Source organism: Sebastes fasciatus, chromosome 23, assembly GCF_043250625.1.
Source record: "Sebastes fasciatus isolate fSebFas1 chromosome 23, fSebFas1.pri, whole genome shotgun sequence".
Classification (NCBI taxonomy): Eukaryota; Metazoa; Chordata; class Actinopteri; order Perciformes; family Sebastidae; genus Sebastes; species Sebastes fasciatus.
Genome location: NC_133817.1, coordinates 20,527,407 through 20,543,869, shown reverse-complemented (window position 1 = coordinate 20,543,869; position 16,463 = coordinate 20,527,407). Strand labels below are relative to the sequence as shown.

At 41.8% G+C, this 16,463-nt stretch overlaps 1 protein-coding gene across 1 annotated transcript; it reads left to right on the top strand.

The window, feature by feature from the left end:
* The first annotated feature begins 2,032 nt into the window (after positions 1 to 2,032).
* atxn10 (ataxin 10) lies at positions 2,033 to 15,804 on the top strand. Its single transcript, XM_074624952.1, has 11 exons — positions 2,033 to 2,215; positions 3,223 to 3,414; positions 3,650 to 3,735; positions 3,834 to 3,930; positions 4,268 to 4,432; positions 4,556 to 4,636; positions 4,790 to 4,946; positions 5,100 to 5,217; positions 5,651 to 5,835; positions 9,913 to 9,976; positions 13,807 to 15,804. The coding sequence occupies exons 1-11, from the start codon at positions 2,073 to 2,075 to the stop codon at positions 13,989 to 13,991; spliced, it is 1,473 nt and encodes a 490-aa protein (XP_074481053.1). The 5' UTR covers positions 2,033 to 2,072; the 3' UTR covers positions 13,992 to 15,804.
* The last annotated feature ends 659 nt before the right edge of the window (positions 15,805 to 16,463 follow it).

Below are 16,463 nucleotides of genomic sequence, written 5' to 3'. Positions count from 1 at the left end.
GCAGACTAAACCAACCGTCCTCTAGTTACTTAGCATAACTGAGGTTTCCAGAATAACTAAAATCTGATAGGATTTCCTGTTTTTCCTGTAACTCAACTCTCCAGTTTCCCCATCATACCATCCCTCTCCCAGTTTATGAGGATATTTGTTATTCCACTCAGAAGAATGAATATTGGGAATCCTTTACTGGGAATGTTTGGATCTATGAATACCTCGTTATACCTTAAGGCTGACAAATTGCTTGAGGGTAATAGGCTACTTCACCATCCATAATCAACTCTCTTCCACATTGATCTGCCTTTCACCACTGCTGTGCTGTGCCTGGCCAGTGAAAACACGGGACAACCATACAGAGGCAAATCCTGTAATCTAAAATTTGCCACTCTACATGGAAATCCCAAAGGCTTGTCCTGTGGTTTTGTATCCCACAACTTGCCTGGGCTCAATGAATTGATCTTAAACATTGCTTTAGGTGAATGGATTTCAGATGTGAGTGCAGCTGCAGCTTACAGTCTGTACAGAACGTCCATCTCAGAAATTATTGGATGTTATATCGTGGGTATGTCTAAGTATAGATACACAGTACACTAATCTAATAACAAAAATACATGTAATGTGAGCTGCCCACTTGCCCAAATCACACTCTCAAACGCCTTATCTTAGACTCAAACAAAGTGAAGTTAAGTTGATTTCACTGTAAAACATGCTTATTACAAAGCATTTAACAAGATTGTGACTCTGTGAGGATAACAAGCCAAGATCAGTCTCAACAGACTCTCAACATGAAATAAATTGCGTAAAAAAAGATGACCGAAAAAAGCTAGAGTGGTGCTGGAGGCAACAGCTGATCTATAAAACATAACTCTTCATGCAGGGTGCCTTATTAGAAAGTGGTAATGTTTTATATTTCACCCAGCTGCAAAACTAAATTAAGAAAATTTAAGCTAAAGTTGTCAATAATAATAATAACAATAATAAACTTTATTTGTATAGCACCTTGCCAAACATAGTTACAAAGTGCTTTACATAAGTTAAAATAGTGCAAACATCAAGATAAAAACAATACAGAATAAAAACATAAAAGCATAGGCCAAAATAAAATGTTGAACATAAGACTTGTGTACAAAAAGTCAGCAATAATCAAATTTAAAACAAGGGATTGCTATAAAAAGGCCTTCCTGTAAAGGTAGGTTTTGAGGCGTGATTTAAAAGAAGAAACAGAGTTTATTAGCCTGAGTTAACAGGAACAGAATAACACCGGAAGGCAATACAGTATATCTAATTATCTATTAGTTTATTGGTTACACAATTTCATAAATCAATACCAATAACTAAATAAAAAAAGTGTAAATACCTGGAGCAAGCGAGCAAGAAGCCCAGTTTCTCTCAATAAATGATTCCAACCCTGACCAAGATTTGATTACCATTTTCAGAGTTCTCTTTTTAAGATTCAAGATGTTTATTGTCATGCCGGTTATACAAGTACAATTGTGTGAAATGCTTTTTGCTGGGAAGCTCCATTAAAAATAATAAGTTATATTACCCTTTAAAATTATAAAAGGAAATACTTTGTACAAGGAATATTAAGATCATATACATATCAGAAAGTATGAATGTACATATATATGAAATACTTTGTACAAGGCATATTAAGAACATATACAGGCATATTAAGAACATATACATTAGGAACATATACAGTATATACAGTATAAAATATATGATTGAGGTACTTTTTGTGTGAGAAGGTGTCGTATGAATTATCTATTTAAAAGTCTGAAGGCCTGGGGGAAAAAACTGTTCCTCAGTCTGCTGGTAAGAGACCTAGGGGGTCCTGTATCTTCTTTTTAGTGTGTTTCTTTCTGTATCTTTGACATATTATGATGTATATAATGCATATATATACAGTCTATGGATGTGCTGCAGAGGAGAGTGACTTGACAGCTGTGTGTGAAAACAGCAGCACATGCTCTGACCACGCCTCTTATCATGGATTTAACCAATAGTGTTTTAGAGATTTCACCGGAAGTCCCGCCCCCTGCCCAGACGGATGAAGTAGTGAAACATCATCTATGGCAGCTAACAACACCGACACCTCCGACAGCATCATGGACATCTCTGCGTCTCTCGCTGGCGTTTTGAATGAAGAACACTGCCCTGAACACTTGCAGGTTTTAAAAACATTCACAGCTGCGTTGCGGGACAAAGAGTACAGGTGAGGACAAAGACATTTACTGCTTTTATTAAAGGTATTGAGGGTGTTAGCTTACCGGCTAAGCTAGCATTACCAACAATCAATTACAACTTCCGGTGTGACTCTGCGGCTCCATTGGCTGCTGAGACACCTTTGTTGTTTGTTGTCCTTTCTGTGTTCATAAACAGTCAGGTGGAGGTTCATTCAGCCACTGAACCGCCGTGTAACTCATCTGTTGTTCACTATACTGACCTATTTATGTCAGGTGTTACTTACTAAGGCGGTGTAACTAATTACTAATGATGGTGCACCACCGGTGTTGTGTCGAACACTGTTTCCCCGGTGATATGTGTCCCCCTAACCTAAACCTGAGCCAACCCTGATCCCTAACCCTGACCTAAACCTTAACCAACCCTCATCCCTAACCCTGACCTAAACCTGAACCAACCCTCATCCCTAACCCTGACCTAAACCTTAACCAACCCTCATCCCTAACCCTGACCTAAACCTGAACCAACCCTCATCCCTAACCCTGACCTAAACCTGAACCAACCCTCATCCCTAACCCTGACCTAAACCTAAAGAAAAGAAAATACAAAAAAAAGAAAATATATATATATATATATATATATATATATATATATAAATATATATATATAAATATAACTCAACTGGCCGGGCATAGGCCATGATGCCTCAGCACCAACTGGGCTCCTCCTCCATTTCCTCTCTCCTCCCTCCAACGATTTCCTATAGATAGAAAAGGGCATAAGCCCTGAGCTATCAAACCAGGCTCACGAATTTACGAACTCGACGGTGTAACAGACTTAGACCTAACACCTGCACTTATTACAGTGTAAACCAGCAACTGATAATGATATTACTTACAGCTGTGTGTGACCAATTAAAATGTCTGCTGAGAAAAAAGACAATTCATTTTTAAGTTTCACTCCATATATTGGCCCCCAGGTTCGGGTACCACCGCAATAAAGTAACAATCCTTCCTTTTCTTGTTGGTCTGTTCCCAGAGATGCTGTGGAGGAGCAGGCGTTCTCCAGTCTTCTAGACGTCTTGTCCCGACTGTGCGATGAGCTCCAGGCTGTCAGCTGTGACGACCAGGACCTGCAGTCCGTCTCCCTGCAGCTTCAGCTGACCGCCGAGTGCTTCAGGGCTCAGAGGAGCGCCTGCGTCCAGAGCACCCGCAACCAGAGTCTGCTCAGGTAATCCAGGATTAGTAGATGGAAGAATATGAGACAGATATTGGAACATCACAAAATGTATAGTTGAATCAACACCTCTTTGACACAGTCTCTCAACAATAATTCATTTTTATGTTGCTAAATTGCAGGCAGTATTAAAATGATAATGTATTACATTGCATTATACAGTATGTGTTAATGTTATTGTGTCCATACAGCAAGTACATAAGAATATATACTTCTCTTTTTCCTCTAGGGAGCTTGGTTTCATTGATGTATCCCTTAAACTCCTGAGCTTCCTTCATGCCACACATTTGGAGAACAGGGATGCCATATTTGAACGTAAGTCTAAAATTAGGCAATTGTAATAATTGAGATTTTTTTTAGGCAAGTTTTTGATACTGAACTTTTTTTCACTGAAATCATCCTCTATGGTCCAGCTCTTCGTTGCGGGATCCAGTTCCTCGGTAACTTATCGGTCGGAAACCAGATGTGTAAAGATGACGTCTGGCAGCTGAGCTTCCCAAATCTTCTCCTGTGAGTTTTGTGTGCCACAGCTGCCGTTATGTTTTTAACACAGCAACACTGTTACATAAATAATACAATAATAATTCACACTATCTTGATCATCAGTTCCCAGTAAAATTTTTGTAGGGCATCCTGACAGACTAGCCCTAGACGTTATACAAATCCTCCACATCTCTCTATCTCTTTCACACTAAAAACAGAGTTGACTTGAGACCACATTAAGCCCTTTGCTTTTTACACTAATACTCATTCTGTATCAGTACTTTTTTTTTGTGAAATCACAGACCTATGTACAGTAGGAAAGCATTCGTCCTCACATCGTGTCAACCCAAACTTGTGTGAACAGGCAGCTGCTCAGCGTTGATGACGAGAAGGCGGTAAACTATGCTTCCATGGTGCTCCACACGTGTCTGGATGAAGCCAAGGTGGAAGAACTGTCTGATCCGCAGAACATCCAGCTGGCACTCAAAGTGATGGAGCTCTGTAGGACCCAACCTGACCTCGACTGGACGTAAGAGCAGTTGTTAGTTTATAGGTCTTAAGAGTTCACATTGTGTGTATCATATCAAAGCATTAGCAACTATTATCTGCTACTTGTCGGTAAAGTTTTGATTTGGTATTCATTCATTTGCAGGGTTATCATCGCTACTCAGTTTTTCCTCAAGTCTTCAGCCCTGGTGGAGAGTATGTACTCTGGGATGTCTCACCATGAAAGGTACTTTACTTTTAATGTAGTGACAATAACAAGTTGCATGCAAGTTGATGAAAAGCTAAACCTATCAGGGAGATCTATTACACATAGAGAATACTAATATCTAGTCCTAAAGGGTATATAGATGTGTCATATAGATGCATATGTGTGTTTCAGAGTTACTCTATTGGAGCTGCTCTCTGCCCAGCTACAAGAGGAGGACTCAGAGGAGTGTGGCATCCCTCCCAGTGTGGCTCGTTTCCTGGCTAGTTCCTTCCAGAAAGGCTGTGGGGCCGTGCTGACGCTCGCCACTGGCTCCGCTTCCAGTGATGAGGTACAGATAGTAAACCTGACTGATGTGTGTTTAGCAGGCCTGTGGAACTATTGTTGTAACATTTGGAGAGCTTTTTCCTATTTTCTATCTCCCTAACATTATCTCACGCAACATCCTTTCCCGATGTGACACTTTGGTTGCCATCCCCTGTAGGTCCTGCAGGAGGCGCTGACAGTGATTTGCCTGCTGGATGTGCTGTGCGAGATGACCTCAGACCACAGGCAGTTCATGTTCCTCCAGGACCACCCTGACCTTCTAGTGACCACTGTTGGTAAATGAAAACATGCACTCAGACAACCTCTCTGACCGGGTCCACAACTGGAGTTTGTGGGTCTAATTTTGGCCGTCTCATGGTAAATATGTCATGTGTACACCATAGACCTCCTCCTTGAAATGGATCCCCATCAAATCACCCACAGAAAACAAATATCAAGATTCCTGCACACAACCCTGCCGTATGTTGACAAGCAATAAACACACCGCTGAGTTTAAATACAAATAAGTTTGACAAAATCACTTTATCGTCTACTTAGACACCATAAAGTACATTTATCGAGAAAGTAAAATTCCCAAATTCCTAATAATTTGAATAATAAACTGTATTGGCTTGAATTTAATCTTGAGGTTATATTAAATAATAATAATATTTTTCTTCCTTCTCTCTGTGCTCTCTCGCTTTCTCCCGCTTTCCATGTTCTCTGCAGAGCTCCTGCGGCAGGTGCACGCTATAGGGAAAGCCAGTAAGAATATTTTCAGTGCTGCTCAGAACTTCTCCTCCTTCAGTGGAGAAGTAGACGATTCCTCTCAATCTCCTGTCATCAGCTTCAAGGCCCACCTCATCAGGCTGATAGGAAACCTCTGTTACAGCAAGACCAACAACCAGAACCAGGTTTGGAATGAACGGATGGATGAATGAACAGAAAAAGGATGCGTTCACACCTGTAGTTTGGTTCAGTTGTTCTGAACTAGGGATGTTAATAATTAACTGTTTAACCGTTAATCGACGTTAAGAACTTTAACCGATTAACGCTATCGGTTAAAACGGTTAAAAGAAATATTAATAAGTAATTAAAATGCTGAGAAAAACTCAGAGGAGCAGCTCGTCTCTTTAAGGAGAAAAGCTGTCGGACACTCGCAAAAGTTACACCGCAATGACAGAGCGGCGGCGATCACGAAGCTACCAGCAGAGCTACAGCTGCTAACGTAGCACAAAAACACACTCTGTTTGTCGGACAATCGCTATTGTTAATCTGGGCAGACAGAGTGTCGTTACGCCGGGCAGACACATAGCTGACAACCTGCTAAGCTAAATTAAATGTGCGATGGAGACTTTTACTGGGATCGTGGCTGCATGTCCGCAACACTACACGCAGCAGCGTGGGTGCTATTGTAGTTCTCCTGATGGTGAACTGGGGACTCAGTTGTCTGTTGTGCTCATACACTGCAGCTGGCACACCGCTGCATGCTAGGCACTACTCCTGTCGGTTAACGGTTAATAATCGGTTAACAAGGGTCGGTTATCGGTTAAGAGTTTTTTTTCAAAATTAGCATCCCTAGTCTGAACCAATGGAAATGATACACTGTTGTCTTTTAGTTCTGGTCCAGTTTGTTGTCACACTAACTTATTACAAACAAACCAAGAGCTGTAAACACAAAGTCATGTGGACTAACAGGTAACTGCGCGGACGTGTTACCATGGCTACCAAATAATCTTGCATAAATATATATATGCTTTGCATGGAGATCGCGTCCTTGACAGTTCATAATCAGCAGATGAATTTAATAGTAGTTTAGCTTTTGAATTCATGCTAAGACCACACATCTACTATCATAATATTCTGTGGTTTTCTGCATTTGCTTTCACACCAGAAACGAATCTCACCAAGTTTGCTGGGAAACAGACCAAGACTTTCATTTTCAGGTGGTCGTTTATTCCACAACAAAGTTCGATTGACAGCTTTTAAAACAAACCAAACAAAATGTTGTTGTTTTTTTAAACCAAACCAAACAGGTTAGGTGTAAAAGCACCCGATAAACTGACAGCCGAATTTTTAGTAATTAATTAGCAGAATAAAATTACACCAAAAAACCTTGTAATTATACTGATGTTGCATCTTAACTGGGTGGAAAAGAGTGAAAATAAAGCCCCAAATTACTGTAATTAAAAATGCAATGAAGGCAGGTTTTCTTTGGTCTTCAAACATGCACAAAGCCAGCTTTTCTACAGCTGTAAACTCACTGCTATGTCACATGTTGTCATGCTGGTGTTGCTGGGATGCACAATTTCCAGTACTTCAGTGATATGCCTTACTATTATTAATATCATATCTAGATATATAGATATCATGTCATTTGGAAAAGGAGGGGAAATGTGATGAAAATCAGCTTCTACAAAATGACTACCACTATATTTAACCAAATTATGGTCCTCAAGAAGTGAAGGTCTGGAGAAAGTAAGGGATTTGGAAAAGGAAACTACATAGAAAACCTAAAATGAGATTGTTTTCCAGATGTTTTTTGTCTAGGATCTGAGGGGGGGGGGATTTGGTCTAACACAATGGGGTCAGAGGTCAAGAAGAGAGTGAGAGGTCTGGGAGGCCCTTCTGGTCTTGCTTTGACAGACCTATCTACACTAAATAAGCATGTTTACAGTAGAGCTGCAAAGCATAATCCAATTAGTTGTCAACTATTAAATGAATCGCTTAATAACTCTTTTGATGATCTATTAATCTGAGTACACTTTTAAGAAAAAAAAAAGTCAAAATTCTCTGACTCCAGCTTCTTAAATGTGAATATTTTCTAGTTTCTTTCCTCCTCTGTGACAGTAAACTGAATATGTTTTGAGTTGTGGACAAAACAAGACATTTGAGGATGTCATCTTGGGTTTTGGGAAACAATAATCAACACTTTTCATAATTTTTTGACATTTTATAGACCAAACAACTGACCCATTAATCAGTGAAAATAATCGACAATGAAAATAATGGTTAGTTGCAGTCCTAGTTGAGAGTGTCTATAGTCTAGTCTTCTAGGCTGTTGGGTCCAACCACGTGATCTCCTGAGGACAACAGAGGACTGTAAATGAGTGTAATGTCTAATGAAGCACGAGGCCGTGTGTTCCCGTGACTGCTAGCTTACGACTTCTTTCAACACAACAACTCGGTTTTGCAGTGAAATGTGGAACATTCCCTTGCTCGCTTTGGTGATTTTATCAATTTCCCTCTGTCGCCATCTGTCAGCATCTCACTATTAGCATAAAGCACAGATAGTCAATAAAGCGGGTGGGAAGGAGTTGGCCTCTATCTGCGGCACATTATAGACCCAGTCCTACTCAATAGAAACAGATTTGTGGAATGCTTGTGGGATGGCCACCCTCAGTTGGCCTCTCCATATTATTTATGGATGCTGATCTGTGGTCTGTCAGTGGTCTGAAATCACCCCATATCTGTTTTCACTAAGATCCCTTCCAGTAAACCAAATGTCATTCTGTTCACCTTTGGGATAAGATTGTAATTTAAGACGCATGCAAAGCGCTGAACTGCGTGCACCGGCCTGAAGTCCAGTCGCTTGTTATTCATCTCTTTATGGGTTTGGACATAATGTAAGCAACTTCAGACAATAATCTCCAAAAGTGGAAAATCAGACCTGGGTGCTCGTAATGGTCAGCGACTTTGTTCCTTTGACAGTTTAAATGACATTTCCATTTTGTGAAAACTCAGCACTTCTGTCTTCTGTCTGGTTCTGGAGCTACCCAGCAGTGTGTTTGGAGGGTAACCACAACGGCGAGAGGAAGGCAACAGCAAGCGAAGACGATAATTATGCCTATAGAATCCGACACATGATACAGAGCAGATCGCCCCGTTGTGACGGCCTTAGACTAACCCACAACCACACAGCTGCTTTTGCATATGCCGTATGTGAGGCTCTGCTGAGGACAGGGGACACTTAGGTTGAATACATTTCTTGCCTCTGCTCTTTTTCCAGTGATGGGCATTCTGTGCTGGTATATTTTAGTTTTTTCACACCATAGAAAGCATGAATATCAGAGTTCTGTGGCGAAAAGCTTAACCTATTGGTGGCATTAATACTATTAAGTAGGGATGCAGTCCTGCATACGAGGCGGTGCGCCACGACCGGCTCTAGGTCGGTTTGGAAAGGCTCGGGGTAAGGTGCCTCCCGGGGCCATGGCCAAAGCGTCACCGGGGCGGACTGTCCTCAGTGCGCCCCAACCGCGTCATGCCCCCAGGGCGGGGCTCGGCCCACGTAAAAGGCGCCGGGGGTCTGCGGCGATGTCTGCAACCCACCCGACCCGTCTTGAAACACGGACCAAGGAGTCTAACGCACGCGTGAGTCAGAAGGGTGCAAGCAAAACCCCGTGGCGCAATGAAAGTGAGGGCCGGCACTTGCCACCTGAGGTGGGATCCCGGCCCCGCGGGGTCGGGCGCACCGCGGGGTCGGGCGCACCGCCGGCCCGTCTCGCCGCACCGTCAGGGAGATGGTGCGTGAGCGCGTGCAATAAGATCCGAAAGATGGTGACGAGAGGTTAACGTCACACTGCCGTATAGTGGTATCGGCGAGTACGAGTACATGAGCACAGTATCGGACCCGATACCCGATACTGATATCGATATCGGTGCATCCCTACTATTAAATCTATTAATATAAAAATGCTATGAGAGGCTGTCAAAACCTACATTTTGTTTCTCATAGATGTAATTTGCAGGTTTAGTATTGTTCCAAAGATGTGTTATTAAGACAATCGATACAGAACGCCCTGATACATGGTGTAGTAGCAGACATAACAGATACTCTGATTGAAATTAGGTTTTTTTGAGCTTAGGAAATTGTCACCAAAGGCATTGTTCCAGATTATTAAATTGTGATAACTATTGATAAAATGTTCAGTGATACCAACATGAATGTTACCAGTTGATTAATTTGCACCTTGCTGAACTTTTCTCCTCAGGTGAGAGAACTGGAAGGCATCCCCCTCATCCTGGACAACTGCAACATAGACAGCAACAACCCCTGTATCCTTTTTGTTAACACAAGTTGATGGTCTGGAAATACAAACCCGTCTGTGTTTATGTACGTATTTTTCAAGTTTATCTAAATCATTGTGCATATTTCTGCCCACAAGTCATTTCAGTCCTTGTGTATCTTATCCTGGCACTTTTAGAATTGAATCTGGCATGTTTGCACAAGAACGCCGGTGGGTTTGCAACCAAACATCTACAGTAAGCTTTGATTGCTGCAGTGTGTTGAAATGTTTCACATAGCGCTCACCACCTCTCAATAGATCTTTGCTTGCAGCTGGTCAACAGCGTCAACTGATAGATTCATTACTGAAGTCTGTCGGGCTGCTTGTAAACGCTGCTTTTTTTGTTTTGAGGAGCGTTCAAGTGAAGTCTGTCACTGTATCAGAGAGTTAAGTCGGCTCTGAGGTCATTATTTAGACCACAGTGGTGCATTTTGATATGTGTTTTTAAAGATTTGTCAGCCCCTGTTTACATACAGTACAGGAGGGAAGCAGGATATTCTAAACCAGTGGTTCTCATTGTGGGGTCCGGGAACCCCCAGGGGTTCTTGAAGGGGTTCCAAGGTGTCCCCAGCAAAAAGAGGATTTGCTGTTTTGATTGATTTCCACTCTAATTATCTAATCTAATCTAATAGTAGGCCTGTCCGGTGCTCACAGAGTAGGGCAATCCTGTAACAGGAGAGACTTCAGGGACCAGGTCCAAAGCACACTGGAGCACACAGATTTAAGGCAACCAACTTTACTTAAAGGTCCCATAATATAAAAAAGTGAGATTTTCATGTTTTTTTTATTATAAAGCAGGCTTAAGTCCTATATAAATACTGTGAAAGTATCGAAACGCTCAATCCACAGGGAAATACACACACCCCGTATTCAGAATCTCTGCATTTGAAACAAGCTGTCAGGATTGCTGTCCATTTGTGATGTCACAAATTTACAATATTTAGACCCTTTACACAGTTTTAAATGTAAACATTCTAAATGTGTCCCAGTTTATTCCTGGTTGCAGTGTATGTGAATGTCATCAGCTGACAGGAAGTAAACACAGACCCAAGCTGTTGCCTAGCAACGCAATTCTGTTGCAATTTCGTCGCAATTCCGTCAAAATGCACTAAAACAGAGCGTTTAAGACAGAGTGTAAATACAGGTATATTCAGGTCGACAGTATGAGGAAAATAAAGGTTTTTTTGAACATTACAGCATATAAACATGTTCTAGTAGAAACACAAAATACAAGTATGATCCTGAAAATGAGCACGATATGGGACCTTTAAAGACTAATGTTTCGATGCCAAGTGCGTCTTCATCAGAGTCAAAAGGTTTTTGATTTAAAAGTTTTTTTTACTCTTATGTAGTGTGCTTTGGAGCTTTGTACCTGGAGTGTCTCCTGTTACGTTATCAACAGTGTAAGCTTCACAAAGATAGGATTTATTAATTCACTTTTTTAAAAGATGGTTGTATTGGTTTGCATTTGATTGTACGTGTCTAATACAGTGATCACTCTGTTCTGTATGTTAAAGGTCCACTTTGAGAGAGTGTACGTGTGCCCCTTTTCACAACAGTTTGACAGGCTTAGAGAACACACTGATTTCTGTTTTATTTGGAGTACACCGCTAGTCTCCAACCCCTGAGTGGTTCTCATGTCCAGCCCCTGCTGGGCCGTCCCGCTACCAGTCGGGTATTAGCCGGCTAAAGTGAGGGCATGGTGCCAGTTAACCAGGTCAATAGCCTGAGCCTTTGTCCCCGTGCCCCCTCTCCCACACACACACAAACAATCCACTCCGTCCACTTTTTCCACGTAGGTGTCAGCATTTGTTTCTGTTCAGAAAAAAGATTGTCAAAGAAAAATATGTTGTATAGATTTATGCGGGAAACTTGAGAGGGGTGAGCTGAGAATGTTTTGTATCACAAAACATAACTTGTCTGTTTGTTGGGCCGTCTGCGTACTTGGCGACCGACCGGCAAATACCAGGCACTCGTGAGTTTGACGTCCTGAGTTTGACATTGAAAATGTTTGGCCCGTGTTGCGTGTACCACCACTGTTAACCTCTCTACTACTCTACCTCTTTGGTAGACTGAGGCTCTTTACCTCTGTGTGTGCATTTCTTCATCAAATCCATTTTGTAAAATGCATCTTTCGTTACAACTGCTTGCACATGCTCACGTCTAGCATTACATATTCATTTATTATACCCCCGCGACAATGGAGTCCGTCCGTCCTTCCTTATTTGAATAATAATCTACTAATTCCCAGTGATTTTCGAATAGTATTTTTGCTTGGAAATCACATCCCTAGTTGACAGTGTGGTCTAGTTGTGCTTTTTGGGGGTTAGAAGTCCAGGGTGCCCAAAACTTTTGGCCAAAAACTATGATTTTTTTCGACTTCAATTTCGTTTCTGGAGCAGAACTCGGAAACTATTTAACTTAGGAACTTCAAATTTGGTATGATGGTTGATAGTGTAGCGTAGTTGTGCCTTTTGGGGGTTAATTTTGGGCACCCTGGACGTGAGGTAGGTGAGCTAAAAACAAACTACATTGTGCTCAATAGACTAATTCCATTAGTTCCTAAAGGGCAAAACCGTTGGCCCTACTTTAATAGGGGTCAAGCAGTGAGCGGGGGGGGGTATGTGAGCCATGCTCACTTTTGCCTTGTTTGTTAAAGGAACAGTATGTATGATCTGGTGGTACCTAGCGGTGAGGTGAGGAGATTGCAACCAACCGTAGCCTCTCCTGTGTGCCAGACGTGTAGAAGAACTACGGTAGCCGACATAAAAACGTAAATGGCCCTCTCTACAGCCAGTTGTTGTAAGAGCAGCGTGGGTCATTTGGAGCAGAGCCAGTGGGTAGAGTGTGTGTGTGTGTGTGTGTGTGTGTGTGTACGAGGGAAGTGAGTGGTGAAGCAAGAGAGAGAGAGCGGCGGTAACGTTAGTGACTCCGGCTCAAGCAGGAAAAGCTAACTGTGTTTGGTTTGTCCGTAGTGGGCTACTGTTAAACATGGCGGTGCAACATGGCGGATCCGCTCCCTATGTAGATATAAACGGCTCATTCTAAATGAACGAAAACACAACAATTCATATAATCAGGTGATTATACACTAAAGAAACCATACTTATTTATATTATATATTCCATTTCTGCCAATAAATCCTCTTAATTGTTACACACTGGTCCTTTAAGTTGTGTGGTGGCAGTTTCTGTTAAAACAAGACACAAACCAACGTAACAACTTGTCTTTAAGTGAATTTAATAAAAAAGGCATACATTAATAACTAAAGCATCTGCAGATGGACTCACGAGCACAGCCACCTGTTGTGGACTGTGGCAAGTGAGCCCCGAATACAAAGAGTAGTCAGTATTTATACATTTAAAGCATAACACGAAGATAAGTGAAAAGAAGAGAAGGATAGAAAGTGTATCAATGCGTCAGCACGCAGCAGACAACAGAGCATCACAAGACATAACAAGTATTTCAGCAATCTGTTGTTTGCAGTTACAGAGACCTAAAATGTCAGGTCACTGTCCTATGGTGACGAAGTTGAACATGTGAGGCCCTGAGATTATCTAAAGGTACAGTGTTAAACTGCAGATATGAAAATTGCCATTACAGTTGTCATTAAAGGTCGTGTTTTTGTATTTGGAACAAGTCCATTTTTTATGAACTTTAACCATTTTAGTGCGTTTTAAAATAACATAACTTTATTTTTCCCATTGATGTTTTCTTCATCGGGAAAAACAACTAGTGCTGGAAAACAAGCCTGAAAAACAGGAAAGAACTACAATGTGTTTCGTTCTGACGTTGCTGTCCTTAACCGGATCCCTCCAGTTATCAGCCAGTGGGCCATCTTTACCATCAGGAACCTCCTAGAACGCAACAAGCAGAACCAGGAGCAGGTCGCCGCCCTGGAACGTCGCGGCACCACCGACTACTCTGCGCTCAAGGAGCTGGGTTTCCTGGTGGAGGAGCGAGAGGGAGGCTTGCTGCTCAAAACTGTGAGGAAAGACTCTTGAAAACCTCGAAGAAGAGGGAAGCCCTCGACCCGCAAGCAGGTTTTCATGTGAAGTATGTCTAGAAAGGAATAACGTACATGTGCACACGTATACGCTTGTGTGAACATGTACTCTTGTACTCATTAATGTAACCTTTAAGCTTCATCTGCGGGTGAATTACCTGTCCACTACTAAACACATACATCTTGTGCCTGTCCAGAATAACTGACAGCCACATACTGCCGATAGATTAAGACGCTTGAGAATTTGATTCCTACCAGAGAAGTATGTATTAATTACTTCTCTACCTCTTTTGCACTCACGCCCAGATGAGATTGAAGGTATTCTTGATACACAAAAGGTCCACGGGGTGTAAAAGCAGAGGTCAAGACGTCAGGAGCTCTTGTTTTGTCTTGACCCGAGTCTGGGAAATGAAGAGTTTTGGAAGAGGCGAGCACACGCTGGTTCCTTTGGCCGGGCCGATGCTTTGTGGTTTAATCCAAAGACAAAGAGACACCGCAGTGTCCGGGCTTTTCACTTTGCACAGACACCGATGTTACCAGCAGGGGTTGGGGTTTAATCCCAGGCCCATGGTGACTTCTGCAGTAACCGTGAAAACAAGAGAATGACCAAAACATGATGTAATCAACCCCCTCGCCGCCTTAGCTACTTAAACGGCGGTGTGTCGTTGCCAGAGGGACATTCCAACGCTTCCAACAATTTCTCCAAACAGGCACGATATTAATATTTCAATCTAAGGACATCTAAGGGCAAAATACTAAAACGAATAACAACTGACGCTGTGCATGTTTTGTAATTTAAAAAACTGCTCCGTATGAAGCACGAGCTTGTCTCTGTATCTCTGCTTAAGAAGAATGAGTTTTATACTCAACATAGTCTAGTGAATTTCATCTTATTCCTCATCATCTTATTCTTCTTTTTCCATCCTATTGCTCTATAGTATAGATAAATAAGGGGACGAGGGCTCATTGCATGCATTATAGATCATTAATCATCTCTAAACTCACAACAATGAGTCCATGTTTTACACCTTAGACTGCTTTTCTTCATGCTGAGCTAGCTATATTTGAGTTTCAACCAGACTGCATAGACTTTTTTAGAGATTTAGTGAATGCAGTTCTTCCTGTTTAGCTGTAGTTGTGTGTTTTTGTGTGTGTGTGTGTGTGTGCTTCTGGATCAGTTTCCGACGGATGAGAGCATACTGAAACTGTACATCCGAAGAGTGAATGAATTAATGACTGAATGCGACCAGAGGCATTAGTTTGCAGAATGACATCCCTCCCTGCTCCTCCCGTTGCCAGATAAGCTGAACAGTCCTGACACCTCAACAATGCAGCGCTTTACTGGCCTGCCCACACCCTGCTCCACCCTGTTTGCTCTGCTCTCTGATTTTTAATGACAAAATGTATTGAAACAATCGGCTGGACTCTCCCCTCAATCCGCCGGCATAGTGAAGGGAGCTTACGCGGTTCCGGTCCCCAGGATTTCAGACAGCTAACAAAACAGCCGTTACTCGCGCTCGACTGGCTGGCTGCAATGCTTTTCAGCCCCACAGGAAAGAGGCTGTGCGAGTCAGCCGGGCTGAATGAGGTGGCAACGCCGCCGGCCGCCCGTTCACCTCCTGACACATTAGTACCACATCAGTCAAGGCCACAAGTTCTTGTGTTTCCCATATCAGCGTTTTATACAGCAGGCCTCTACTACGGTGTATTTGTGCCTTCTGGTTTCAGCAAAAAAACACTTTGTCAGGGTGTAAAGTATGTTTCATGTTTGGGTCAAATATAATGCTTAATAAAGTATTGTGTGTGACAAATCTTTTTGGTAATGATTTTAATAAGATGTGACATAAAACTCAAGAGACGTTTAAAGGATGCTCAAATTTTATTGGTAAAAAAGAAAAAACACCATGTTTGTAAGTGACAAATAAAATTAGCTGTATTGGAAGTTACAACTATTCCTAACTTTTAGGAAGCAATGAGTTGTTCCTGAAACACAGAAATCTCTTCGATCTAAAGCTGCACAACTAGTTGGTTGCTCCCAACGTATATTATCTACTCGCAATTCCATGCATTTACTCAAATACTTAAACAGTGGTTTCCTGGACTTTTCCAACACGTGATGAATCACTCGGCTACGTTGAATTGTGAAGGATCGTATCTAGATGGACAAATCTGGGCTACTTTGATTAAAAACAAAACGTGGAGTATTTACAATTTAATTCCAAATAATTTATAGCTCTCAAATCTGAATACAATGACATTAGAAAACACTTTAGTGACTTCCTTTTCCATCTATAAATGACATAAAGTGCCACGTTCCTCATATAAAAATATACTCTTCAAATTGTTTTGTAAGTTATATAAAGCCTAAATAAACATTTCTGAATACATTAAGGGTGCTGTCCAAAAATAGCTTTTTGAGGCCTTTTGATCCTCTCATATACCCCCTTCTGTGTGGTTTAGGGCACATGCC